This window comes from Peromyscus eremicus, chromosome 4 (genome assembly GCF_949786415.1).
Source record: "Peromyscus eremicus chromosome 4, PerEre_H2_v1, whole genome shotgun sequence".
Taxonomy (NCBI): domain Eukaryota; kingdom Metazoa; phylum Chordata; class Mammalia; order Rodentia; family Cricetidae; genus Peromyscus; species Peromyscus eremicus.
In genome coordinates this window covers 93,348,211-93,374,690 of record NC_081419.1, presented here as the reverse complement: position 1 = coordinate 93,374,690, position 26,480 = coordinate 93,348,211, and the positions used below count along the sequence as shown (strand labels likewise).

The window sequence follows — 26,480 nt, the reverse complement described above, 5'->3', positions numbered from 1 at the left end:
AGTGGTTAAAGAGCACTTACTGCTCTTCCAGAGGACCTGGGTTCAATTCCTAGCACCCACATAGCAGCTCATAACTATCTAACTCCAAGATCTGATACCCTCACACAAACATATGTGTATGCTGTGGGATATCTTTCTGTAGGCTGTGAATATGTGTTGCTCTGATTGGTTGATAAATAAAGCTGTTTGGCCAGCGGTGAGGCAGAATAAGGTTAGGCCGTACACTCCAACTGGAGAGAGGGGAGGAGAAAGGAGAGTGGGGCAGATGCCAGCCTGCCACTGAAGGAGCAACAAGATGCCAGCAGACTGGTAATATAGATTATTAGGAATGGGTTGAGATAAGCTATAAGAGCTAGCTAGCAAGAAGCCTGACCCACAGGCCATATAATTTGCAATTAATATTAAGCCTCTGAGTGATTATTTTGTAAGTGGCTTTGGGACAGTGGGGCCAGGCAGGACTGGAAAAACACGGGACCACAGGGTTGGGTGGGACCAGAGAAACTTACAGCCACACATGTAGGCAAAACACCAATGTACATAAAATAAAAATAAATTATTTTTTAAAAAATTGAAAGTCAAGCTGAGTGTGGTGGCACATGCCTATAAACAAAGCACAGGGCAGGAAGAGACAAGCTAAAAAATTCAAAGTCAGCTTTGGATACACAGCAAGTTTGTGGCCTCCTGGGCTACATTAAGACCCGTTCTCAAAAAATGCAAAAGGCAAAAACTTTAGCTCAGAGGATTTAAAACTAATAAAGGTGAGCAGGGAGTGGTTTGCCAAATCTACCCTAGGCTATTCCATTACCGAACTTTTTCTCTTTTTAAATTTATTTTATAGGTATGAATGCTTGCCTGCACATATGTATGTGTATTATGTGCATACTTGGTGCTCAAGGAGGTCAGAAAAGGAAATTAGATCCCCTGAAACTGGAGTTATGGATGGTTGTAGCCACTATGTAGGTGCTGGGAACTGAACTTAGGTTCTCTGAAAGAGCAGCAAGTGCTCTGAACCTCTAAACCATCTCTCTATCCCTCATTATTGAATTTCTAATATATGACAAACAGTCTTCTGTTATAAATATATAATAATCTATGTGTCAAGACCCGTAAGGCAGATGAGACAACTGTTTTTTTTTTTTTTTTTTTTTTTTTTTTTTTTTGGCTATTGAGACAGAAAGTCACACTATACAACAGGCTGGTCCAAAACCATGTAACCAAGCCTCTAGCTCCCAAGTTCTGAGTATATAGCATGTACGTAGTATTTCACAGATACTATTTCATCAGATATTTACTGGAGCCTTGCTATGTGCTATTGCATGTGCTAGGTACTAAGCAGTGGAAAGAGTATTCTCAAGTTAAATACTAACCCATGAAGCCTAAGTACAGCCATTGCCACTTCATACTGAGAAAGACAGTCTGAGGGTCAGGTGCCCGCTATCCTAAAGCCAGGAACCCACAACAGTGGAACATGAGCCCCGGTCCCCATACCAGAGATTTTAGCTGCTGCCAACCACTGCCTACTCAACAGGAATCTGAAGGAGGGCAACCCACTCTCTTCTTTGTGTACAAAACTTACTTGGTGTGGTGGCTGCAGTCTTTTTATTGTTCCCAAGTTTGGAAAACCCATCTGTGCATAGAGATTTCTTTTCCAAAGGCATCTTTGAATCTTTAACGTCTAAATACACACATATAAAACAAAAAAACATTTTCCGTTAAACTCTATTAACTTAAATAATCAAAGATACAAAAAGCTTCTAAGAAACATCTGTATTTAAGCACTTGCCTAGCAAATGCAAGACCCTGGGTTCCATCTTTAGTACCACAAAAACTAGACAAAGAAACAAAAAAAGGGTAAATTATTTTATCTGCTTCTATGGGCTATGTTATTTGGTCTTTCAGAGAGGCACAGTTGAGCAGGAAGTGTCTGAATAGCCTTTAGTAATGGCAGGCATTATTCAACCAAACACACCAAGGGGGAGCTGCTGCTCCTTTTAAGACAAGGTCTCTTTATGTAGCCTTGGCTGGCCTGAAACTCTCTATGTAGACCAGGAAGGCCTTGAGATCATAGAGACCTGTCTGTCTCGGCCTCCTGAGTGCTGGGATTCAAGTGTTCATCACCACACCCAACAGACAAGTCATAGTTTTTTAAATGTTAGTTGCATGATAGAATATGAACTTATGTTCTTTGTACATTGTGTAAGAACTATCTTATTTAAGAAACACACAGACGCCCTGGCAGTAGTGCATGCCTTTAATCCAGCACTCATGAGGCAAAGGTAGGTGGATCTCTGTGAGTTTGATGCCAACCTGGTCTACAGAGGGAGCTCCAGGACAGGCTCCAAGGCTACACAGAGAAACCCTGTCTCGAGAAAAAAAAAGAAAAAAGAAAAAAGAAACACACAGATAAGGAGCCAGGCATGGAGGGCATGTCTGTAATCCCAGCATCTGGGGAAGCGGGACAAGGAGTTCAAAAACATCCTCAGCCACATAGTGAGTTCCAGGCCAATGTGGGCTAGATGAAATCATGTCTTAAAAAAAGGAAATCAAAACAAAACAGTAAAATAATATACACACACCCTCAACCAAAGAAAACACATGTGGTAGTAAAGAGATACATATCTACAACTTCTCTCAGAGTTCAAGGGGAGAAACTATGTGTGTATGTGTGTGATAGAGACACAAAGTAGGAGAAGAAAGGAGAGAGAGGCAAGGAAGAAAACTAAGGAAAAAGGGGTAATGTTAACAGTTGGGAAATCTGAGTGACATTTTGCACCACATTCTGGTGGTGCCTGTAATGGGCCATCATCTCCCTAAATCCTTCCTGTCCATCTTCCAGTAATTCTCAGAGCCCAGGCAGATTTGCCAAGGGGAACCTCCCTAACACAGAGATGGCCATGGCAATTGGCAGGCTTCCTAAGGAATAAAACTGGAGAGCACAAAGTGCTGTCAGGATGGACCAACTGAGTTTTTTAGTTTTCTAAAACTTAATTGAGGGCACTGGAGAGGTGGCTCAGCAGTTAAGAGCATTGTTGCTGTTGGAGGGCTTGGGTTCAGTTCCCAGCACCCATACAGTGGCTCACAACCATCTATAACTCTAGTTCTAGGGGATCTGATGCCCTCGTGAACTCTGCAGGTACCGGGTATATACCTGGTAAACATATATACCTGCAAGCAAAAACAAACAAACAAACAAACAAAAAACACATAAATTTTTAAAATGTAGCCAGGTGGTAGTGGCACATGTTTTTAATCCCAGCACTTGTGAGGCAGAGCCAGGTGGATCTCTGTGAGTTTGAGGCCAGCCTGGTCTATAGGTCGAGCTCCAGAACAGGCGCCAAAACTACACAGAGAAACCCTATCTCAAAAAAACCAAAAAAAAGGATAAATTTTAAAAATGTATATAAAAAAATTTAAAACAAACAAAAACTTATTATTGAAAAAGTTTAAGAAAAACCTGTTTTATTTATTTATTTTTTTTGGACAGTCACTATGTTGCCCTGGCTGGCCTGGAACTTATTCTGTAGACCAGACTAGCCTTGAACTAGCCACCTCCTCAGTCACTCAAGTGTGGAATTAAGGGATGGGATGTGCATGATTGAGAAAGACAGGGATTCAGTGCGTGAAAAGTGGGTGTCACCGCCTCATGTAGGCATCCCAGCCTAAGAAGTAGGCAGGGATTGCATCATTCTTGAGTTAAGCAGAAAGGTTAGAGAAGAAAATGGGCTCTCCTGTCACCAGGAGAGACTGACCTTCCCAAGCTCTCCAGAAACCTCTTACTCTGCTCTGGATAAAAGTCACAGCTAAGGATGGAGCTCAGTCACCGTGCACTTGAGTAGCGGCTCAAGCTCCTGAGTTTGATCCCAGTACCAGATAACAAATGCTAAATATGACTCATCGGTCTTCTGTATTTATTTCTAGGTTTTGCTTTGATTGTAAAACATGTGAAAGTTCCAAGTGTGGCTATGGTGAACTGTGGTCTTCCAAAGATAAGTTAGTTCCCAAACTCTACCAGCTGTGATGTCAACCACTTAGGAACTGGGTCTCTAGATACTTAATCAGACAGTGGTTGTTTGCTAGGTAGTAATCCAATAGGAGCAGTGTCTTTAGAAGAACAGATTCAGATTATCAATCCCAGAACCCTTAAGACTGAGGCAGGAAGACTGCAGTGAATTTGAGGCCAGCGTGGGTTACAGTGTGAGGATCTACCACAAGCCAAATAAATAAGACAGATGTCACGTGGAACAGAGGCAGAGAGCAGAGCATGTGGTTCAGGCCACGGAACCACAGATAGGCATAGCCATTACAAGGTACAAGAAGCAAAGAAGGTACTCAGTGCCTCAGAAAAGCATGGCTCATTGACACTTCGGCTTTAGATTTACAGCTCCCAAATGTAGACGACAATCTATTTCTGCTTTTTCTTGTTTTTCAGGGGGTTTTTGTTTTTTGCTGTTGTTTTGTTGGTTTTTGAGACAGGGTCTTCTCTCTGATATGCAGCTCTGGTTGCCCTAAAACTCACTCTGTAGATCACAATGGCCTCAAACTCAGAGACTGACCTGCCTCTGCCTCCTGAATGTTGGGATTAAAGGCGTGTGCCACCATGCCTGGCTCGGTTTCTAGGTTTTCAAACTGCCTGGTTTGCATTCCTCACAAACTGATACCCATGACCCCCCTGACAGTTCCAGTTTGAAAACACTAGCTGGCACACACACCATTGACTTCACTCTCTCCTGAGGAAGCTGCGCTCCCATCTTCTTGGCTCTGGTCTGGCAGAGAAGGAACTTTTGTAGTAGTTTTGGGGTCTTGATTTTCCTGCTTTTCTTGATTCTGTAATGTAGTACGATCACTTCTTTTTATCTCAGAATGATCCTGCAACAAATTGTGAAAGGAAAAAAACCCAAAAGAATAATTGCTACATTCTGAAAAAGGGGTATGAAATCAAGGGGTGTGTGTGTGGGGGGGGGTCAGTCAGAAGAACAATAGAGGAATAAGACTCCTGAGTGGTTTTGTGTGACCCAGTGTTCTGAGACTGTAATTTCAAAAATGGAGATACTAGAGGCCACTAGAAAGAACGGAAGATTTGTTCCTTTAAGGATAACAAACTAAAACATAGCTTCTTAATCCATGGGGTCACACGACTAAACATGGCAGCCAGAAAGAATCTGGCAATAGGAAAAGCTGAACATAAAGTAACCCAAATTAATCCAAAATCAAATACGAAATGAACACAAGTTTGATTCTTGAGGCCCCACATGGTAGAAGAAGAAAACAATCCTGAAAGTTGTCTTCTGACTTCCACATGCAAGCCATGGCATGCACCCCAGCCCCCACATCCAAGCCATGGCATGCACCCCAGCCCCCACATCCAAGCCATGGCATGCACCCCAGCCCCCACATCCAAGCCATGGCATGCATTCCAGCTCCCACATCCAAGCCATGGCATGCAACCCAGACCCCACATCCAAGCCATGGCATTCAGCCAGCCCCCACATCCAAGCCAAGGCATGCACCCCAGACCCCACTACATCCCCTCCACATGTAAGCCATGGCATGTACCCCAGCCCCCCACATCTCCTCCACATGTAAGCCATGGCATGTACCCCAGCCCCCACATCCCCTCCACATGAAAGCCACGGCATGCACCCCAGCCCCCACCACATCCCCTCCACATGTAAGCCAAGCATGTACCCCAGCCCCAACCCATTCCCTCCCAACACAACAAATAAATTTTTAAAATGTTATTAAGGGGCTGGAGAGATGGCACAGTGGTTAAGGGCACTGGCTGCTCTTCCAGAGGACCTGGATTTGATTCCCAGTACCACATGGCAGCTCACCATCACCTGTAACTCCAGTTCTGGGGAATTGAATGTCCTCTCTGGCCTCCAAGGGTACAAGGAATGCACATGGCATATGACATACAGCAAGCAAAACAGTCATACACATAAAATAAAAAGGTAAATTTAAAAAAAAAGGCTGGGCAGTGGTGGCGCACGCCTTTAATCCCAGCACTCGGGAGGCAGAGCCAGGTGGATCTCTGTGAGTTCGAGGCCAGCTTGGTCAACAGCGCGAGCTCCAGGAAAGGCACCAAAACTACACAGAGAAACCCTGTCTCGAAAAAAAAAAACAACAAAAAAAATAAAAGTAAAAAAAGTAATTAAGGCTGGACATAGCGGCACACATCATGATGGTCTGAAAGAAAATGGCTCCCATAGGGAGTGGCACTATTAAGAGGTGTGGCTTTGTTGCAGGAAGTGTGTGTGTCACTATGGGAGTGGGCTTTGAGGTCTTATATGCTCAGACTAGATCCAGTGTCACAGACTCCTTCTGCTGTCTGTGAATCAAGATGTAGAACTCTCAGCTTCTTCTGCACACGCCACATCCCACCATGATGATAATAGACTAAACCTCTTAAACTGTAAGCTAGCCCCAATTGTGTGGTCATGGTGTCTCTTCACAGCAATAGAAACTCTAACTAAGACATACATCTTTAATCCCAGCACTTGGGAGGCAGAAGCAGGTGGATCTCTGTGAGTTCAAAGTCAGCCTGGTCTACAGAGTGAGTTCTAGAACAGCCAGGGCTGCATAGTGAGACTCTGTTCCCTACCACCCAAAAGGTAATTAAGAAAAAATAATTTAAAAAAAGCACTACAAAACAAAATTAAGAAATTAGGATAGGCATGTTGGTTCATATCTAAAATCCCAACACTTGGGCTAAGGCAGGAGAATTACTGTTGTGGGATATTTGTACACTGTGTGAAGATATATTGCTGTGATTGGTTTAATAAAGAGCTAAATAGTCAATAGCTAGGCAAGAGGAATAGGTGGAACCTCCAGGCAGGGAGAGAGGAAGTAGGAGATGAATTGAGATATCAGGATGCCATGAGACACTAAATGAGTTAGACATACAGAATGGGAGAGGTAAAAGCCATATGCTAAAATGTAGATTAATAAAAATGGGTTAATTTAAATTGTAAGAGCGAGTGGGACAAGCTTAAGCTAAGACCAAGCTTTCATAATTAATAAAAATTCTCCATGTCATTATTTGGGAGCTGGCTGGTGGGACAGAGAAAGACTTGTTACAAATTACCATGACTTTAAGGACAGCTGGGGTTAGAGAGTTGGACTCTCATTCAAAAACTATCACCACCACCAAGAGACCAAGCAAGGTGGTGCATGCCTTTAAGCTGAGCCTAGTTTACATAATGAGTACTGGGCCAGCCAGGGCTGTATAGTGAGATATTGTGTCAAAGAGAGAGAGAGAGAGAGAGAGAGAGAGAGAGAGAGAGAGAGAGAGAGGAATGGAGGGAAGGAGGGAGGGAGGGAGGGGTTATGATTACATGTGGTGAGAATCATTTTTGATTTCTGTTGTTGTTGAGACAGGGTCTCACTACGTAGCACCAGTTGTCCTTGAACTCATGATCTTCTTGCCTCTGCCTCCCAGCACTGAGAATATAGTTGTATACCTTCATGCTTGGAAAAAAAAGTTTCATTTGTATAAGGTACAAGAGTAAAATCAGGGAGCTGGAGAGATGGCTCAGCGGTTCAGAGCACTGGCTGCTCTTCCAGAGGTCCTGAGTTCAGGTCCCAGCCTCCACATGGTGGCTCACAGCCATCTGTAAGAGGATCCAGTGCCCTCCTCTGGTGGGCAGAGGAGCATGCAGACAGCACTCATAAGTGAATAAATCTTTAAAGAAATGTTTGAAAAAAAAGAAGAATGAAATCAGTGTAATCAAAGCAAGTGAAGGAAGCCCCTAGTTATTCAGCCTGACCACACACTACTGAAAGACTAAGCACGGGATGATGACCAGGCCAGGAGCAGACTGAGAAAGAGAACTTAAAACTGTACTTCAGGCCGGGTGGTGGTGGCGCACGCTTTTAATCCCAGCACTCGGGAGGCAGAGGCAGGTGGATCTTTGTGAGTTCGTGGCCAGCCTGGTCTACAGAGCTAGTCCAGGACAGACTCCAAAGCTACAGAGAAACCCTGTCTCGAAAAAACCACAAAAAAAAAAACAAAAAAAAAAAACCCAAAACTGTACTTCAGGTTGGTGGCTCTTTCGTATTTACTGCAGACCACCTATGTGAACAATACATGAGCACTCACACTTATCCTATCAATTTTTGTATGAATTATATTTTTGTATGAATTGCACGTGGAAGTACATATGTGCGGGTATGCATACTATGAATGCAGGAATGCCAGAGGAGGGCATTGTGTGTGTCTACGTGTGTGTGTGGGGGGGGGGGGGCTCTGTATTATTCTTTGTTTCTTTGAGGCAGGATCGCTCACTGAACTTGGAGATCTTGTTTTTAGGTTAGAGTGGCAGCCAAAAAGCCCCAGAGATGCTGTTTCCACTCCCCTCAGAGCTAAAGTTATAGGTGTGCATGAGACCACACCTGGCCTTCACATGGGTACTAGGATCTGAACTCCATAGCAGCAAGCTCTCTTAACCCCTGAGCTATCAATCTCTCTCCAGCCCCTTTAATGGGTATTTAATTTAATTTGTACTTAATGCTAGTGATTTCTTCCCAAGTGCTAGGGACAGGGGTATGGTGGGGAGTACTGCAGACACAAGTCTGTGCTTTTGAGGGACGGGCAGCACATAGTGTGTTTCCAGCCATCTGGCTCATAAGGGAAGGTAAGATGGAAACCGGTTACGGCAGCTTCTCTTCAGTTTGCATAGTTCCATTCACCTGGAAGTTAGGAATTCCATGGACTGTCTTGCGCTTCCTTCTTGTTGTGGTGACATGACCAACTGGTTTCCTCTCAGCTTGCTCCTCACAGTCAATTTGCATCTCAGTCTCATCACAGGAGAATGCAGAAGACTGATTCTCATCCTGGAAAAGGAGGAGACAGTATGAGCCAGATCTTGTATGCATGTACACTAACAATTGCATCCTAAGTCAAAGTAACTTGTCACAGATGAGAATAAGAAATAGCATTTGTATTTTCATAAACTAAAAAAGTAAAAAGTTACTGTATGATACAGTACAGTCAGAAAGCAGAGAATCTGAAACAGACCTGCTTATGTAAGAAATCATTGTTAGCCGGGCCATGGTGGTGCACACAATGCCAGCACTCGGGGGGGGGGGGGGGGGGGGGGGGGGGGGAAGCAGGTGGATCTCTGTGAGTTCAAGACCAGCCTGGTCTACAGAGCTAGTTCCAGGACAGCCAGGGCTACACAGAGAAAATCTGTCTCAAAAAACAAACAAAACAAACAAACAAACAAACAAAGAAATCATTGTTAATGGCTTATATATATTAGTGGGGAAGGTTCTTTTCATTACTGAATAACTAATACTATTAGCTATTATTTCTTATATTTGTTTTTTGTTGTTGTTGTTTTTTGGTTGGTTTTTTTTTTTTTTTTTTCTGAGACAGGGTTTCTCTGTGTAGTTTTGGTGCCTGTCCTGGGTCTCACTCTGTAGACCAAGCTGGCCTCGAACTCACAGAGATCCGTCTGGCTCTGCCACCTGAATGCTGGGATTAAACGCATGCGCCACCACCGCCCGGCTATTTCTTTTATTTGTGTTAGAGGAAAAAAAACTTGTTTTTGTTTTTTTTTTCCATACCACAAAGAATCTGGATGGATTATAGTTGTTTCTCAGTAGTAGGGATCAAATCTAGGTACCTCATATGCTAGGCAAGCACACTAGGGGTGAATTTAGCCAGCCCTTTTTTTAAACTTCTTGTTATTACTAAGTTACCCTGGCTGACTTTGACTTCTGATCCTCCTGTCTCAGCCTCCTGAGTACTGGGTTATAGGGATGGTCCCACCACATGGGGCTGATTTTTTTTTTTAAGATAAATTTAAGTATCACCACATATATGCAGTGATATTTATATATGCTCTAACAAATAAAGCTTGTCTGAAGATCAGAGAGCAGAGCCACAGAGTTAGCCATAGAGGCCAGGCCGTGGTGGCACATATCTTTAATCCTAGCACTTGGGAGGCAGAGGCAGATGGATCTCTGTGAGTTCAAGGCCACCCTGGACCACAGGAGATTAATCCAGTCTAAAAGAAAGTCAGGCAGTGATGGCTCACACCTCTAATCCCAGTACTTTGAAGTCACAGGCTTTTAATCCCAGCACTAGGGAGGCTGAGACAGAAAGTGATATGGCTGGGCAAAGAGAGGAGTTCCGCCCCCTTTTGGCTGAGGACTCAGGATCAGTCTGAGGATTCCTGTAGACAAGATCAACTCTTTCAGGCTGAGGATCAGTCTGAGGATTCCTGTAGACAAGATCAACTCCTTCAGGCTGAGGAGCTGGCTAGGTAAGAGGTGGTAGCTGTGGCTTGCTCTGCTTCTCTGATCTTTCAGCTTTCACTCTGATATCTGGCTTTGGGTTTTTATTATAAGACCAATTAGGATTCATGCTACACACACACACATATATAAAACCACTGCCTAGCAAATATGGCTTAAAATATTAACTACAAGATTTGGAAAGAATGTAGTTCAGTGGTAAAACACTTATCTACTACGTACAAGGCCCAGAGTTTGGCCCTCAGCACTTTGGAGATGGGGTAGTTGTCATGTACAAAAACACTATGAAAAGCAGTTTTTTCTTTACCCTTGCTTACTATTAAGGCTTCAGTTCAGTAGGTTCCTCATTTGTCTCTAGGGAATTCTGGCATACTCATTCAGATGTTCAGGGCTTTTATGTCAAAATGTGGCTTATTTGTACTTTTCTCTTGCCACTTTCTTCTTAGTAGAATTATCCTACTTTAGTCAGAGTACCACCCTTACAGCCTTAAATCTACCTTCAAATGTTGCTGTAAGCTGGAGGTGTGAGCATCTTTAATTACCCCTGTGCTTCCTATCCTGTTTAGCCTTTTTTAAAAACCCAGTACTGAGAACTTGAGCACATGGCTTCATGCATGATGAGCCAGTGAGTGCTCCGCCACTGAGCTAAGGCCCATAGCCCTGCTTTTCAATTTCTGTCATCTGTTGTTTTTTGAGACAGTGTCTTGATAAGCAGCCCAGGCTGTCTTGAACTGTAAAGCTTTATGCCTCAGCATAGAGCCTCTATGCATCTGCCGCCACAACCAGCTCCCTCTGTTCTCTGATCTCTGCATCGGTCAAGTTTGTGTTCTGTTATATAGCCTTAACTGAATCATCTCTTTTGCCCACCTATCTTGATTCTATGGATGGTTTACTCAATAAATGATTGTAAAGTATGTTTTTGGTTGTTTTCTATACTATCTCCACTCTTCAGGGCTGTTTCTTCTACTTATCTTAGTGTTGTTCAGGTTGCAGCTTTTCCACAAATGTTTGGTGACTGAGTTGTTTGTTCATTAGGAGCTTGAATGTGGGAGGGAAGTTTTTTGTTTATGAAGGTGTATGATCCTCTGGAACTGGAGTTACAGGCAGTTGTGAGCTGCCATGTGAGTGCTAGGAGTTGAAACTAGGTCCTCTAAAAGAGCAGTCAGTACTGTCAACCACTGAGCCATTGCTCCAGCCCAAAGAAGGGAGTTTTTCACATGGCAGGACTCTAATACTGGATAGGTGGATGGAAGGAGTGCATTATGCCCTAGGTTCCTTGAATGCCCAAAGGCTTCACAACCACTTACCTTCCTTACAGGGAGCCAACAGGCGAGGCTGACCTTAAAGCCCAGCACTAGGAGGCAGAGGCAGGTAGAGCTCTGCTTCAGGCCACGGTAGTCTCCACAGAGCGTTCCAAGCCAGCTAGAGTCTCACACACACACACACACAACGACTGGGAGATCAGCAGGAATAAGAATAGTAAACATTTCAAACCTGGGCATGGTGGTACATACCTGTAATCCCAACATTTTAGAGAAAAAGCAGGAGGATTATAAGGTCAAGGTCAAATTTGAAGACAGTTTGCGCTATGGGAGACCTTGTCTCAAAACAAAAGCAAAATTTTCAAAGATGGAGCTGGAGAGATGGTTTAGCAGTTAAGAGCACTTGCTACTTTTGCAGAGGACTGAAGTTTGGTTCCCAGTACCCATGCCAGGCAACTCACAACCTCCTGTAACTCCACCTTCTGGATTCCAAAGGCATCCACAAGTATGTTCAACCCCCCCCCCCCCCCCCCCCCCCATCAAACACACACAAACACATTTTGTTTTTAAGACAAGGTTTCTCTGTGTAACAGTTCTGGTTGTCCTGGAATTCACTTCGTAGACCAGGCTGGCCTTGAACTCACAGAGATCCACCTGCTTCTGCCTCCCAAGTGCGGGGATTAAAGGAATGAACCACCACTGCCCGTCCCACAAACATATTTTATAAAGAAACAAAATGGGGTTGGAAAGATGTTTCAGTGGTTAAGAGCACTTGTTGCTCTTATACAGATCCTATTCCCATACAGTAAAATAAAGAAGACTAAAATCAATAACTACAAAAAGAAAAATGATGCTGGGTGGTGGTGGCGCATGCCTTTAATTAAGCACTCAGGTGGTAGAAGCAGGCGGATCTCTGTGAGTTCAAGGTCAGCCTGGTCTACAGAATGAGATCCAGGACAGGCTCCAAAACTACACAGAGAAACCTTGTCTCAAAAAACCAACAAAAAAGAAAGATGAAATCAGATCTGCTACTTAACCTGGGTATCTATGGCTTTAAGTCTAGCCTCTATCCTACTTCTCTCCTGCTGTCTCTTACGTCTCACAACCTACACTTAACTTCTGCTTTCTTGGTTTTTTGTTTGTTTTTCAAGACAGGGTTTCTCTGTGCAGCCCTGGCTGTCCTAGAACTCACGCTGTAGACCAGGCTGGCCTCAAACTCAGAGATCTGCCTGCCTCTGCCTTCCTAGTGCTGGGATTAAAGGCATGCACCACCACCGCCTGGCTTTTGTTTTCTTTTTAAGACAGGGTCTTACATGAGTTTAGGCTGCTATTGAACTCAAGAACTTCCTATCAGGCTGGATAGATGGCTCAGAGGTTAAAAGCACTGGTTGCTTTTCCAGAGGTCCTGAGTTCAATTCCCAGCAACTACATGGTGGCTCACAACCATCTATAATGAGCTCTGGTGCTCTCTTCTGGCCTGCAGGCATATATGCAGGCAGAAAACTATATACATAATAAATAAATCTTAAAAAAAAAAAAAAAGAGTGCTAGGATTACCAACTTGCACTACCTTTTTTTTTTTAAAAAAAAAAAGAACTTCCTATCTCAGCCACTGAAGGCTAGAGTGTAAGAGTGTAAGCATGTATCATGATATACAAGTACTTCTGCATTTGTTTAAAGATACCTTATTTGCACCAACACTACACAGAGAAATCCTGTCTCGAAAAACCAAAAAACAACAACAAAAAAGATATCTTATTTGTTAGATAACATGGCATTTTAAAAATTTATAACAAACAATGATGAGACAGTTCAGTCCCTGGTCCTATTACTAATGATAACATCATATAATAATAAACATCATATCTTTTTATTTATTTGTTTGTTTGTTTTTGAGCTAGGGTCAGGGTCTGACCTAGAACTCTAATAGACTATGCTGGCTCCATCTCCCAATGTTGGGCTTATAAGTATGAGCCTTTACATCATCTATTACGCCTTAAATCATCACCAGTAAATATTAATTGCTCATTAACTAAATACAATATTTTACTATCTAATAAGTGATAAAGAACATTACTCACCTGATTTTTATTTTCTTTCCTTGCTTCTGGATTCAGGTGGGCTTTCAAGGCTCTTAACAACTTGTCTGCCTATAAGAAAGAACAGCTCATCATTACAGTCAAAGTAAAAAAAAGCAAGAAATCTATGCCAAACACCTTTTTTCTTCTGTTTTTTGACTGTACTCTGGTCAGGCTGGCAGACTATAAAAATGGCCTGGATAGAACTGGATTTCATACCCCAGGGGCAATATCAGGTAAAGAAAAAGACATAAAGTGTAATACAATGGGTTAAGTATGTGAGGAAGCTTTGGATATTGTGGGCGTGGCAGATCCAATGTCAGCAGGTGATGGGATGCCCCAGCTTTAAGACAGATGTCCTGGCTGGGGCTGCTGAGATCTTGAGAATGGAGAAGAGAGAGTCAAACAGAGAGAACAAGATGGAGGAAAAGCAAGGCAAAGAAAACAGGGCCGACGATGACTAAGTTCAGCATGACTGGAACACTGAGCTAACGGAGAGGAGGGTGAGAAAGAAGTTGGAAAAGTAGTCAGGAGCACAATTTTGCTAGCTTGGCCTGCCTCGTAAGGCTTCTTGAGTATAACTCTGTCCTCAAGCAAAGGGCAGTCTCTGAAGAGTTGGCTTCAGAGGGCAGCAGGTGACTAACTTGATGCTTAGGAAATCCGATGGATGAAAACCTCAAAAGAAGTAAGCCAGCAGGAGTATCAAGCTGAGTAGGGAAATTTTTAGGGTCCAGTTTCTCTGGTGGGCAGGCGGCATCCTGTAGTGGGGGTCTTACAAGTCCTGGGGAAGAGGGAACTCCTGGACTCACTTCCATTCTAGGAAAGCTTCCCTGTTCCTTTCTGGAAGACAGACACTGATCTGAGCGGCTTTCCTTTTTTAAAAGTCAAATGGAGTCAGGCATAGCAATTCCCTGAGATTTCTAGGCTAACCTGGGCTACAGAATGAGACCCTATTTCAAAACAATCAAAGATCAAGTATATTTGTTAGGTTCTTTTTCCCTACTACAACCAGGTATGCAGTTGAGGGCCAAACATTTTTTAAAAAATAATAATTATGTTTGTATTTTTTTAAAAAAATTCTTAGCTGGGCATGATGGTACATGCTTTTAATCCCAAGCACTCAGGAGACAGAGGTAGGCAGATCTCTATGAGTTTGAGGCCAGCCTGGTCTACATAGTGAATTCCAAGACAGCCAGAGCTATATAGTAAGACCCTACCTCAAAATAAAAAAGTAAAATAACTTAAAATTTTTTTTCAAGACGGTTTCTGTGTAGTCCTGGCTGTCCTAGGACTCGCTCTGTCGACAAGACTAGTCTTGAACTCACAGAAATCTGCTTGCCTCTGCCTCCTGAGTGTTTGGGATGAAAGGCATGTGCCACCATTGACTGGCTTAAAAATTTTTTAATAAAAATATAATTACATAACCTCCTCTGCCCATTCCTTTTCTCCCTTCAACCTCTATCCATGTACCTGGCCTTGCTCTTTCTCAAATTCATGACTGTTTTTTAATTGTTGTTACACACACACACACACACACACACACACACACACACACATCTAAGTATATAAATACAACCTGCTCAGTCCATGTTTCTTGTGTGTATATCACTCTATACACTTAAGATAGGCTCAACCTCTGAGCTTGGCTTTCCTTCTCACACAATTTACCATTAATCAGTAGTAAATGGCAAAGCCTGAAATTTGCCTGCCCTTTAAGTACAGAAGTTTTGATGGGGTGTGAGCCTAAGCCACATGCTTCAACTGTACTAGACATCTCTGCATGAAGCCATCTAGCTATAAATAAAATGATTCTTATTTCCTACTCAATAAATCTCACCCGAGGTTTCCTCTAAGAGGTAATCCAGGTCTTTTTTGTTGTTGGTTTTTTTGTTTTTACAAGACAGGGTTTCTCTGTGTAGCCCTGGTTGTCCTGGAACTCACTCTGTAGACCAGCCTGGCTTTGAACTCAGCGCTCTGCCTGATACTGCCTCCTGAGTACTGGGATTAAAGACCTGTGCCACCATGCCCAGCTAGGTGCAAATTTTTATTTATTTACTTATGTGTGTGTGTAAGTATTTGGGCAGGTGTGCCGCAGTGCATGTGTGGAGCTCAGAGGACAATTTTGTAGAGTCGATTCTCTCCTTCAACCATGTGGGTCACAACACCAGGTTTGTGTGCTAAGCAGTGTTCTAGGAGCTAGAGAGACTGGTGAACAGAACAGATAAGCCTTCTGTTGCTTCTCATTGGACTAGTGGGGAAATAGCTTATTAACCAAGTAAGCTAGAAATACCACATCAGGGGCTAGGAAGCAAAACCTAAACTACGAGATAGAGGTGGGATAGGTGATCAATCAGGTGGCCAGCTGAGATGAAAAGGAGATCAAAAGCAGCAGATGTAGTCTGATAAACAATTATAGTCAGGCCAGAGGTGGTGGTACAAGCCTATAGACCCAGGGAAGGTTGAGGCATGAGGATCCTAAATTCCAGGCTAGTCTAAGCTGTATACTGTTTTCTAGAATAGCCTGGACTATATAATGAGACTTTGCTTCATAAAAAAAAATAAATAAATAAAAAATAAAAAAAAAAATAAAAAAAAATCCAGCTGGGTGTGGTGGTGGACACTTAATATCCCAGCACTTGGGAGGCAGAGGCTGGCTGAGCTCTGTGATCTTGAGGCCAGCCTGGTCTACAGAGGGAGATCCAGGACAGCCAGGACTGTTACACAGAAAAACCCTGTCTTGAACAGCCCCGCAACACACACCAAAAAAAATCCAACCAGATAGCAAAAACCTGAGGGCCTAAACTTTATTAAGCTGTGTAACTCTGAAACATTTCCAAGTACTCTTCATTGCCATTCAGAGAGACCTGAAGGGCATCTATGGCCTCATTATTCTGTTTAAACCATTAAAAACATTTGTGATGATTAAAGAGACATTTAGTGCAAATATCAGTTGCTGTACAAATTTCTGGGATACACGTGTGGGAAATCTCAACTCCAATATAGCAAGCCCCAATTTCACAATGAATCACATTTTCTCTGAACACCTTGCAAAAATCCTTACCGGTTTTTAAAAAAGAACACCATCACAATAGTGACCAGTGTATGGGCAATCATACTATATCCTGATGGCTAGGCATCCCAATAAAGGGCCGTGAGAGTGCAGGTACTATCATAGTTTACTAAACAGTAGTTTGGGAGTTTTACAGAAGGCAATTCAACTTTTTCTTCAACTGCCTAATAACCAGCATTAGACATTACATTGATTACGTCTTATGGGTCTGCATTTCCCATCTGGTACCAGGGAATTATCATTAGTTTCCAGTAAGAGTCCTTTGGAAAAAGTCAGCCTCCAAATAAATTAACAGCCATGGCTTCTCTTTCGTTTAACGAATTCCAGCCACCGTGAACCAAACCTACTCACCCAAAAACAGCGTCCCCCGGGGGTTTCCTCTCAGTCTCTTCGCCCGGTGTCCCCTACACTCCAGGTATCTTCTACCCCGCCCACCCAACTGCCCGCACCACCAGTCAGCACCGTACCCTCAGGTTAGCCCGGAGGCCCAGCCTTTTGGCTAAATTTTGCAGGTCACTGTACTTGAAGGAGTCCAGCTCCTCTGCAGAGGGAACCGTCATCGCGTTCTGCAATCCCGGCGACACTCAGAAAAACAGCCAGACAACTCAAACAGCACCGTTCAAAACTGGCGCCACCCGAGGCGTTGACAAGCCGACTTTTATAGTCAGTTTAAATGAAGACTGCTGCACATCCATTGGTTGAACGCCTCGAGGGTGGTTTTCAATGCTGGCCAATAGAACGGCTGAAGCGCGCTATACCGCACGCCTAACTAATTAATACGCAGGCGCTCGACAGCTTGTGGGCGTGTCTTAAGGCATGTTGTCCAATGAGAACGCAGGAAAACTTCATTTGGGTGGAACCTGGCGCGTGCGTAAAACGGAGGCGCGGGCTTCAAAAAGATGGCGGCACGCTCGCGGCGCCGCCCCTTGCTACGGGAGACGCGGTCTTGCAGTGAGTCTAGCGACTCGCCGTTTTCTTTTACTACCTCCATGGAGTGGGACACTCAGGTGGTGGATGGGTCCTCCCCTCTGGGCCCTTCCGGGACTGAGGTGGAGGCGTCACTCGTCGACCTGCGGCCTCCTGCGTGGCTGGAACCAGAGAGGTGTGCCGTGTTCCACTGTGCGCACTGCCACGCGGTGCTCGCCGACACCCTGCATCTCGCCTGGGATCTGTCCAAGTCTCTCGGGGCCGTGGCTTTCTCCCGTGAGTGAGGCGAGGGTTGGCGTCTGAGAAAGGCAGGCCGGGGCAGGAGGAGAGGTGAGGGAGCCGTGGTTTTGTTTTCCCGAACTGGACCTCGCATGAGCTAAGCATGCGTCTTTGGCTAAGCCCCCACCCGTTTTGTTGGCTTTTATGGTGGGAGGTTTTCCTGTTCAAAACCCGTTTGTCTTCCAGGAGTCACGAACAACGTCGTTTTACTAGAGCCCTTTCTGGTTGGCATTGAAGGTTCTCTCAGATGCAGGTACGTGTGGAGAATTCCTGAGGTGGATCTGTAGTTCCTGATTTAATGACACTGAGGAGTACCTAATTGTCGTGAGCAAGAAGAAAACTTTATTTTTGTTGTGACCTAAGTTTATTCTCTCCATACAGTATGTTTCAATGATATACATTTTATACGTTTGAATCATAACAAGGCATTAATGAAATGAAAATTAGGGTTGAGTATAGGTTTTAACATCTGAGGACCATATCCTGTGAGATAACTAGGACTATTTAAATTTTTTTTTGTTTTTGTTTTTGTTTTTTTGTTTTTGTTTTTCGAGACAGGGTTTCTCTGTGTAGTTTTGGTGCCTGTCCTGGATCTCACAGAGATCTGCCTGGCTCTGCCTCCTGAGTGCTGGGACTAAAGGCATGTGCCACCAACACCCGGTTAGTTACATAAAATATCTTAATTTTACAAAATCATTTTTGTTCTTAGTAATAACGATCTTGCCTTGACTTTACAATTCTGCCTCTGCCTCCCAAGTGCTGGGTTCTCAAGTATGGGAGCCTACAACAACCTTCTTAAAAGAAGCCAGATAAAAAGTTTTAATTCTATATTTGGACGTGCTATAGCTCAGAAGTACAGTGCTTGCCTAACTTGTGTGCTGTGCTAGAGTTGATCTATAGTACTTCAAGAAAAGTACATACAAGAATAGAGTTCGATTTCTGTTTCACATTATAATCTAGAAATAGTTGTACTCTGTTTATTCAGTGTGGGTGTGGGCATTCACATACCAAGGTGCACATGTTAGGGTGAGAGGACAGCTTCCAGGAGTCAAGTCTCTCCTGTCTGCATCTCCTGAGGAGCAGACTCAGGTCATCACGCTTGGTAGCTGTCCCTCCAGCCCTGATTTCCTCACTGTGTTCATCTTTTGTTTGTACTCTCGTTGAGGTAAATGGTCATTTTTACTAGTGCACTTGAGATCTTGAGATGCCTTTTTTAGTATCTTGGAACTCAGTAGTTGATTATTAGTTCATGTTGTATATGATATTAAGAAAGTTTTATTGGATTACTGTGTATTGATACTTAAAGCTTTGGCCAAGGATGGTGGTTCCTTTAATCCCAGCACTCAAGAAAGTAGGCAAGAGTAGAGGAAATCTCTATTCCACTTCACTGCCTGTTGCTATTATGTCTTGTCTTCCAGATTGACAGAATATTATAATGAATAGAAATTAAATCTAATTGACCTTGTTCTAGATGATGAAATGGAGATACAATTGTATTTGTTTATATATTAGAAGTTAATGCTTTAAGTCCTCCAGTGGCCCAGCAAGCTATATGATGCTAACTCTTTAGCATGAAGCAGAAAAACCCCAAACATCTTAAGGACAGTAGTAATTTTTTTTATAAGGTAGGGAGCCATGAACTATACAAGTGATCTGAGGAAGTATAGAATAATTGTTTTGTCATAAATTATGTTCTTTGTTTTTGTTTCTTTGAGACAAGAGTCTTCTATAACCCTGCTGTCCTTGGAAGCTGGTGAACTTGAACTTAAGATTGTCCTGCCAGTGGTAGTTTTTATTTCTTCTCTGGGCTTTCCTTATTTTATATTCTGCTTCTTCCATTCCCACCAGCACATACAACCTTCTGTTCTGTAATTCCTGTGGGGTTCCTGTTGGTTTCCATCTGTACTCCACCCATGCTGCTCTGGCTGCCCTCAGAGGTCACTTCTGCCTTTCCTGTGATAAAATGGTGTGGTGAGTAGAGAGAGGTTATTTATCAAATAAGGTTTTTAAAATTTTCTAGAGAAGTCCAGGTGTTTATAACCAAAGAAGATGCAAAAGGCCAGGCACTATTTATTATACACATACCTGAAATAAAGACAAAATACAAACCTGTGATAAATATCATGATTATTTTATTTAGATGCTTTATTATACCATGTCTTAACAGTCATATGGAATAATTTAAGAGTATTCTTTCATTAAGGGAAATTCTGGAAGGTATGCTTTTGTGAAATAATGTCATATATAACTTCATTTACTTCTGTGCCTCTTACCCTTCTCGTGGATAGGACTTGGCCTACATGGTACCCAGCCTGAAAGAAATATACATGTATATTTATTCCTGATCCAATGAAGCCAGTCAGCTTTTCTCCCTCAGGAATTTGAAATGAGGATGTATTGGTTACTCGTCTAGTGACAGGACAGCATACCTAACAGAAGTGACCTACGGAAGGGAGGGCTTACTGTGGCTCACATCTGAGGGTGCAGTCCATCATGGTGGGAAGCCATGGAGGAGGTGGCTGGTCGTATTGTGTCAGCAGTCAGGAAGCAGAGATTGGTGCTAATGCTCAGCTTGCTTTTTCTCTCTCATTCTTTTTTAAATGATTTATTTTTATTTTTTATGTGCATTTGTGTTTTATATGTATGTATGTATATGTGAGGGTGTAACTGGAGTTACGCACAGTTGTGGGCTGCCATGTGGGTGCTGGGAATTGAACCCAGGTCCTCTAGAAGAGCAGCCAGTGTTCTTAGCCACACTGGACCATCTCTCCAGCCCTTGCTTTCTCATTTTTATGTTTAGTCCAATACTCTAGCCCATGGCATGGTGCTACTCACATGTAGAGGGGGCCTTTGCACCTCAATTAAACTAATCTAGATAGTGCTTCATAGTGGCTTGTCTCCTTTACCATCCCAGATCTGCCAAGGTGATAATATTAACCGTGGGGACCTAGAGTCATTTTTAGATGATACTGGTGCTGAACTTGAAAAGTGAATACTCCACACTTGGAGTAACTATTTTCTGCACTTTTCTCCAGATACAGAGAAAATCTTACCTGATGAAAAAGATTAATGAAATGAAGAATAGGGTGTAGTAATGCCTGTAATCTCATTTACTTTTTTCCCATAGATTTCATTGGATATTTCATCATTTTCCTAACTAATGAAACATTTGACTTAAGGTGTTTTAAGAAACTGAAAGGGCTGGAGAAACAGCTCAGAGGTTAAAATTACTTACAGCTCTATCAAAGTACCAGAGTTCAGATTCCACCACCCACCTTCCTCTGTCTCCCAAGTGATGGGATCAAGGCGCACACCATCATAACACACACTATCATGCCCAGCCTTTAGTGAATTTTTAACCCATGGTAGTTATTCATTTGATTCTGGATTTGTTTTCAGTTTTCCTGAGAGATAATTTTGTCTCTGAGAATGGGGAAGGATGAGGCAGAGTTTGTGGTTTTAATTGAGAATTTGTTTTTTCAATGAAATACACTATGATTCATTGGTAATGGTACTAATACTTCCTCTATATATTTTCTCTTTAGTTATCTCTTAAAAACAAAGACCATAGTAAATGCATCTGAGATGGATATTCACAATGTGCCTCTACCAGAAAAGATTACAGAGGTAAACTTGGTTGTGTAGTTACTTAATATACACAACTTTTTTGTTTTCTTTTTGGAGACAGGATTTTACTTTGTAACTGTGACTTGGCCCTCATATTAACTACAGAGATCAGGCTGTCCTAGAACTCAGCTTTATCCTTTCCCTTGATATAGGCAATTTTTTTGGGGGGGAGAGGTTTGAGACAGGGTTTCTCTGTGTAGCTTTGCGCCTTTCCTGGAACTCACTTGGTAGCCCAGGCTGGCCTTGAACTCACAGAGATTCGCCTGGCTCTGCCTCCCGAGTGCTGGGATTAAAGGCGTGCGCCACCACCGCCCGGCTGATATAGGCAATTTTTAAGTGGATGTGTGTTGTGGGTTTTTTTTTTTTTTATATAGATTTATTTTTTATTTTAAATCTGGTAATATAACCAGCAGATTGAGGGTTGAGTGAGGAGTATAAGAATCCTTGATCTCTGTTTCTTCCCAGCTGAAAGAGAAGATAATGGTAATGCATGCTCGTTTAAATTCACTGATAGAGATTTTGAAAGAAGTGACTCCTCATCAGTCTAATCAAGAAAAGTGAAGAAACAAGGTATGAGTACAGAACTTTCTCCCATCTTCAGCAACAGGGCCATTTGTCATTTCTTTCTTCTTTAAAGATCTTTCTGTGTGTGTGTGTGTGTGTGTGTGTGTGTGTGTGTGTGTGTGTGTGTTCATGGCACATGTGTGCTGGTGCTCATGGAGGCCAGGAGAGAGAATGGGACTAAACTCTGCATACATGGGAAGGACTCTTAGCAGCTGACCCATCTTTCTAGGCCCCAGTGATCCGGTCTTTTCTTTTTGTTGTTGTTGTTGTTTGTTTCTGTTTTTGAGACATGGTCACACTGTGCACCTCTAGCTGTCTTGGAACTCACAGAGATCCACCTGCCTCTGCCTCCAGAGTGCTGGGATTGAAGGTGTGCACCGCCACACCTGATTGGTCTTTTATTTTTTAAATACCACTAAGAATGAGAGGACTGCCAGATGTTGTGACACATGACTGTAATTCCTGTACTTGAAATGCAGGCACGGAGATCAGAAGTTCAAGATTATCCTTGGCTCCAGTTTGAATTGAGGTCAACCTAAGCTTGATGAGAACTTGTTCCAAAATCCCTACTCGCCCCAAATAATTGTGGTTTTTTTTTGTTTGTTTGTTTGTTTTTTTCCAAAACAGGGTTTCTCTGTATAGCTTTGGTGCCTGTCCTGAATCTCGATCTATAGACCAGGCTGGCCTCAAACTCACAGAGGTCCACATGCCTCTGCCTCCCAAGTGCTAAAACTAAAGGTGTGTACCACCACTGCTCAGCCTTGGTTTATTTGTTTATACAGAGGGTCTCTGTATGTAGCTTTGGCTGTCTTGGAACTTGCTATGTTGACCAGGGTAGCCTTGAATTTATAGAGATTTACCTGCCTCTGTTTCCCGAGTGATAGAATTAAGGCATACGTTACGATGCCTAGCTCTTAAAAATCCTTTAATCCCAGTCCTTGGGAGGCAGAGGCAGGTGGATCTCTGTGAGTTCGAGGCCAGCCTAGGCTACAAAGTGAGTTCCAGGAAAGGTGCAAAAACTACATAGAGAAACCTTGTCTTGAAAAAAAAAAAAATACACAAACAAAAGATATGTAAGAAGTAACATTGAATAAATTACATAACAAACAATTTGTGTCTTCTGCTGTTTTTAGACAGGGTCTCACTATGTAATCCTGGTCACTTTGAAACATGTTATTTGGCCCAGGCTAGTCTTGAACACAGAGATCTACCTGCCTTTGTCTCCTAGATTCTGAGATTAAAGATGTGCACCACAAGCCTGTTGGGCCTGCAGAGGCTGTCATATCCTCTGGAACTAGAGTTAAGTCAGTTATGGGTGTTGGAAACCAAACCCCAGTTCTCTGCAATAGCAGTAAACACTGTTAACTGCTGAACCATCTCTTCAGCCCCACAGAATGGAACCTAATAAATTAATAATACATTGAATCATTTTTGAGACAGGATCTTACTCTGTAGCCTATACTGGCTTCCACCGTAGCAATTCTCCTGCCTCAGCCTCCTGGGTGCCTAGTGAGATACAACGCTCAACTGGATTTTTAAAACACATGTAAGTATATTTACCTTAAAATTAACATATTTCCTTTATAAAAGCTTAAAAACTGTTATGTCATTGTGTGTAGGTTGCTGGGGCCTCACACAGGGTAGGTGAAAGCCCTACCACTTATAAATTTCTTTTTATTTTTTATTTTATGTGCATTGGTGTTTTGCCTGAATGTATGACTATGTGAGGGTGTCAGATCTTGGAGTTATAGACAGTTGTGGGTGCTAGGAATTGAACCCTGATCCTCTGGAAGAGCAGTCAGTGCTCCTAAATGCTGAGCCAACTCTCCAGCCCCAGTTATTTCTGATGTAATAACTATTTTTTTTTTTTTTTTTTTTTGGTTTCTCTGTTAGCTTTAGAGCCTGTCCTGGATCTCACTCTGTAGACCAGGCTGGCCTCGAATTCACAGAGATCCGCCTAGCTCTGCCTCATGAGTGCTGGGACTAAAGGCATGCACCACCACTGCCCACTGCCTAGCTAATAACTATTTTTCTTAACTTCTGGATTTGCCATTTTGGATCAGACTTTCTATAGGAAATTAAGTGCTTGAGCCTGACTCAGATTAAACTAGGAAGCATATGTATGTATATGAATATTTATGTGTGTGTCCAAGAAATGTATTTTCCCCATAAAATATATGTCCACTGTTTTTAAAAAGGAATTCAGAGCACAACCAGCAGCAGTCAGTTCTGTCCTGCTTTATGAGTCCTGAAGATAAAACTCAGGCCCTCTCGCTGGTAGCTCAACTCCTTTACCTGATCAGCTAGCTTGCTGCCTCTCCTTTTTTATTTCTAAATTAAGTATCTTTTTTTCTTTTTTCATTACAGTTGTGTGGGGGCACATGTTTATCAGAGCTCACATGTGGTATCAGAGACTTAGTGGCAAATGCCTCTACCTGCTGAGCCATCTCCCTGGTGCCCACTTCCATTTTTGAGAGGCACAACATAATATGCTGGTAAGAGAACAGATTTTAGAAATACTTTTAGCCAGGTGATGGTGGCCCACACCTTTATCTCAGCATTGGGAGGCAGAGGCAAGTGGATCTCAGTGAGTTTGAGGTCAGCCTGGTCTACAAAGAGAGTTCCATGACAGCCAAGACTGTTACACAAAGAAACATGTCTCAAAAAACAAAAAAAAAAAAAAAAACAATAACAACAACAACAAAAAAAAAAAACAAAAGAAAGAAACCTTTTAGTTTTAAACTGAGTTCTGCTTATTAATTATTAGTCATGAACTTGAAGAATTAAAGTCTGTTTTGTTTCTGTGTACAATAGGGATAAAAACAGTAACCACACCTATGATGAGGATCAAATGAATTAAAGAATACTGGAACAACTGGTTACAGCCCCCCCCAAGAAAAAAAGAAACTGAATGCTGTCCTATGAAATCAGTCCGGACAGTGTAAAGATCTACATGTTAAAAATGAAAATAGAAAGCTTTTAATCAGAACCCTGAAGAAAATCTTCATTATCTCACAGTAGAAGAAAGTTTCTTAAGATAAACATGAATTGTTTGATGAAGAGGACAGTACTTTAAAATACAGAATTTCGACTAAGACAACATAGAGTGAAAAACTGCAGAAACAGCAGAAAATGTCACACATAAACAACGAAAGTCCAGAATACAGAAGCTATAGACCAACTGCTATATATCAGAAAAAACAACCCACTTAAAAACTGGCAAAATATTTGTGCAAGCATTTTAAAGAAGGCATTGGGCTGAGGGATACGACTCAGGTAGAGTACTTACTTTGCATCATGCAGAGGCTCCCACACTACAGAAAAGTGGAAAGCTTGAAAAGTGTTACCCAGCTTCACTACTGACAACCAGAAAATAACATCAAATAATTGGTGAAAATAAAAACATGATGTAAAGATGAGGAGAAAGAATTCCTGTAAGCTACTTGTACGAGTAACACCCTGGCACAGCTTGTGGGAACTAAAGACATAATGGCTACTGCAGAGCAGCAACTTAATCCCTAGGCACCTGTACTAAGCATGTAGCAGATGTGTGCCAGTGTGTGCACAAAAGGCTCATAGTCACATTATCTGTAATACAGTTTGGGAATTTAGCTCAGTAGTAGAGTGCTTGCCTAGCAAGAGTAAGGCCCTATGTTCAGTCCTCAGCTCTGGGGTGAGGCGGGGAGGGAGACAAAATAGCAAAAAAGACAAAAAAAAAAAAAAAAAAAAAAAAGGATAACTGGCATACATTATTTGTAATAGACGTGTTGTAAAAGTCACATTGCTCAAATGTAGAGTGACTGGAGGAACACGGTGTTTGTAATGTGGACAGATACAGCAGAGCTCTCACTAGTGATGACTTCTATTTCCCTCTTGTCTGTGTTCCTTCTGTGGGTTTGCTTAAACAAATCAATGTTTTGTATCTATTTTATATCTAACTTGGAAGAAAATACACATAAGAACCCAATAGAAGATGTAATGAAGAATCTTCGTAGCATATAGGAAGTGCTCAGTGAAAACTGTTGCCATGGATATAGTAGTGTTTACTGTAGTACTAACATGTCTGAGGTGGAGGCAGAAGGCAAGCCTGGACTAGAGGAAAACCTGTCTCTTGTTAGCTAAAGGAGCATTATTAGCTCTTATATTTCGGTCTCTTAATTGTATCATGAGACATCAAGTGATTGAGCCGGTAACATCTGCATTTGTTCACATACACTTTAAAATGTTCCCACACTGTCACAGAAGGGATAGGGCTCATGAGGGAGGGCCCTTCATTCCCTGAGGATTTGTACAATTGATGGTTGATGATGCAGAAAAAGATATTTCTTCTGTTGTCGTATAGACACTGGTTAGGTGCCCATGCTCTTGTCGATAACCCTAATGAAGCTCATTGGGTCACCCCCCACCTCTAAA

The 26,480-nt window shown here is 42.5% G+C and overlaps 2 protein-coding genes across 3 annotated transcripts in view; one reads left to right on the top strand and one right to left on the bottom strand.

Moving 5' to 3' along the window:
• Nusap1 (nucleolar and spindle associated protein 1) overlaps positions 1 to 17,426 on the bottom strand; it is a 29,118-nt gene extending 11,692 nt beyond the window's left edge. For both annotated transcript variants that reach the window (XM_059261165.1, XM_059261166.1), the window contains exons 1-5: positions 17,138 to 17,426; positions 13,604 to 13,672; positions 8,689 to 8,832; positions 4,710 to 4,866; positions 1,577 to 1,675 (exon numbers count right to left, since the gene is read on the bottom strand). In XM_059261165.1, coding sequence (XP_059117148.1) covers positions 1,577 to 1,675; positions 4,710 to 4,866; positions 8,689 to 8,832; positions 13,604 to 13,672; positions 17,138 to 17,230 — 562 coding nt within the window. In that variant the 5' untranslated portion in view covers positions 17,231 to 17,426. The remainder of the gene's footprint in view (positions 1 to 1,576; positions 1,676 to 4,709; positions 4,867 to 8,688; positions 8,833 to 13,603; positions 13,673 to 17,137) is intronic.
• A 117-nt stretch (positions 17,427 to 17,543) lies between these two features.
• Positions 17,544 to 26,480, top strand: Oip5 (Opa interacting protein 5). The gene is made up of 6 exons (XM_059261167.1): positions 17,544 to 17,873; positions 18,063 to 18,129; positions 19,725 to 19,847; positions 21,422 to 21,503; positions 21,969 to 22,073; positions 24,882 to 26,480. The coding sequence occupies exons 1-5, from the start codon at positions 17,570 to 17,572 to the stop codon at positions 22,062 to 22,064; spliced, it is 672 nt and encodes a 223-aa protein (XP_059117150.1). The 5' UTR covers positions 17,544 to 17,569; the 3' UTR covers positions 22,065 to 22,073; positions 24,882 to 26,480.

What these genes read in the sequence shown, in the direction of transcription:
- Oip5 (XM_059261167.1), top strand. Translation starts at nt 17,570, where the DNA reads ATGGCGGCACGCTCGCGGCGCCGCCCCTTGCTACGGGAGACGCGGTCT. An exon ending in GAAGGTTCTCTCAGATGCAG is followed by an intron (nt 18,130 to 19,724) that starts GTACGTGTGGAG and finishes CATTCCCACCAG; the next exon opens with CACATACAACCTTCTGTTCT. An exon ending in TACCAGAAAAGATTACAGAG is followed by an intron (nt 21,504 to 21,968) that starts GTAAACTTGGTT and finishes GTTTCTTCCCAG; the next exon opens with CTGAAAGAGAAGATAATGGT.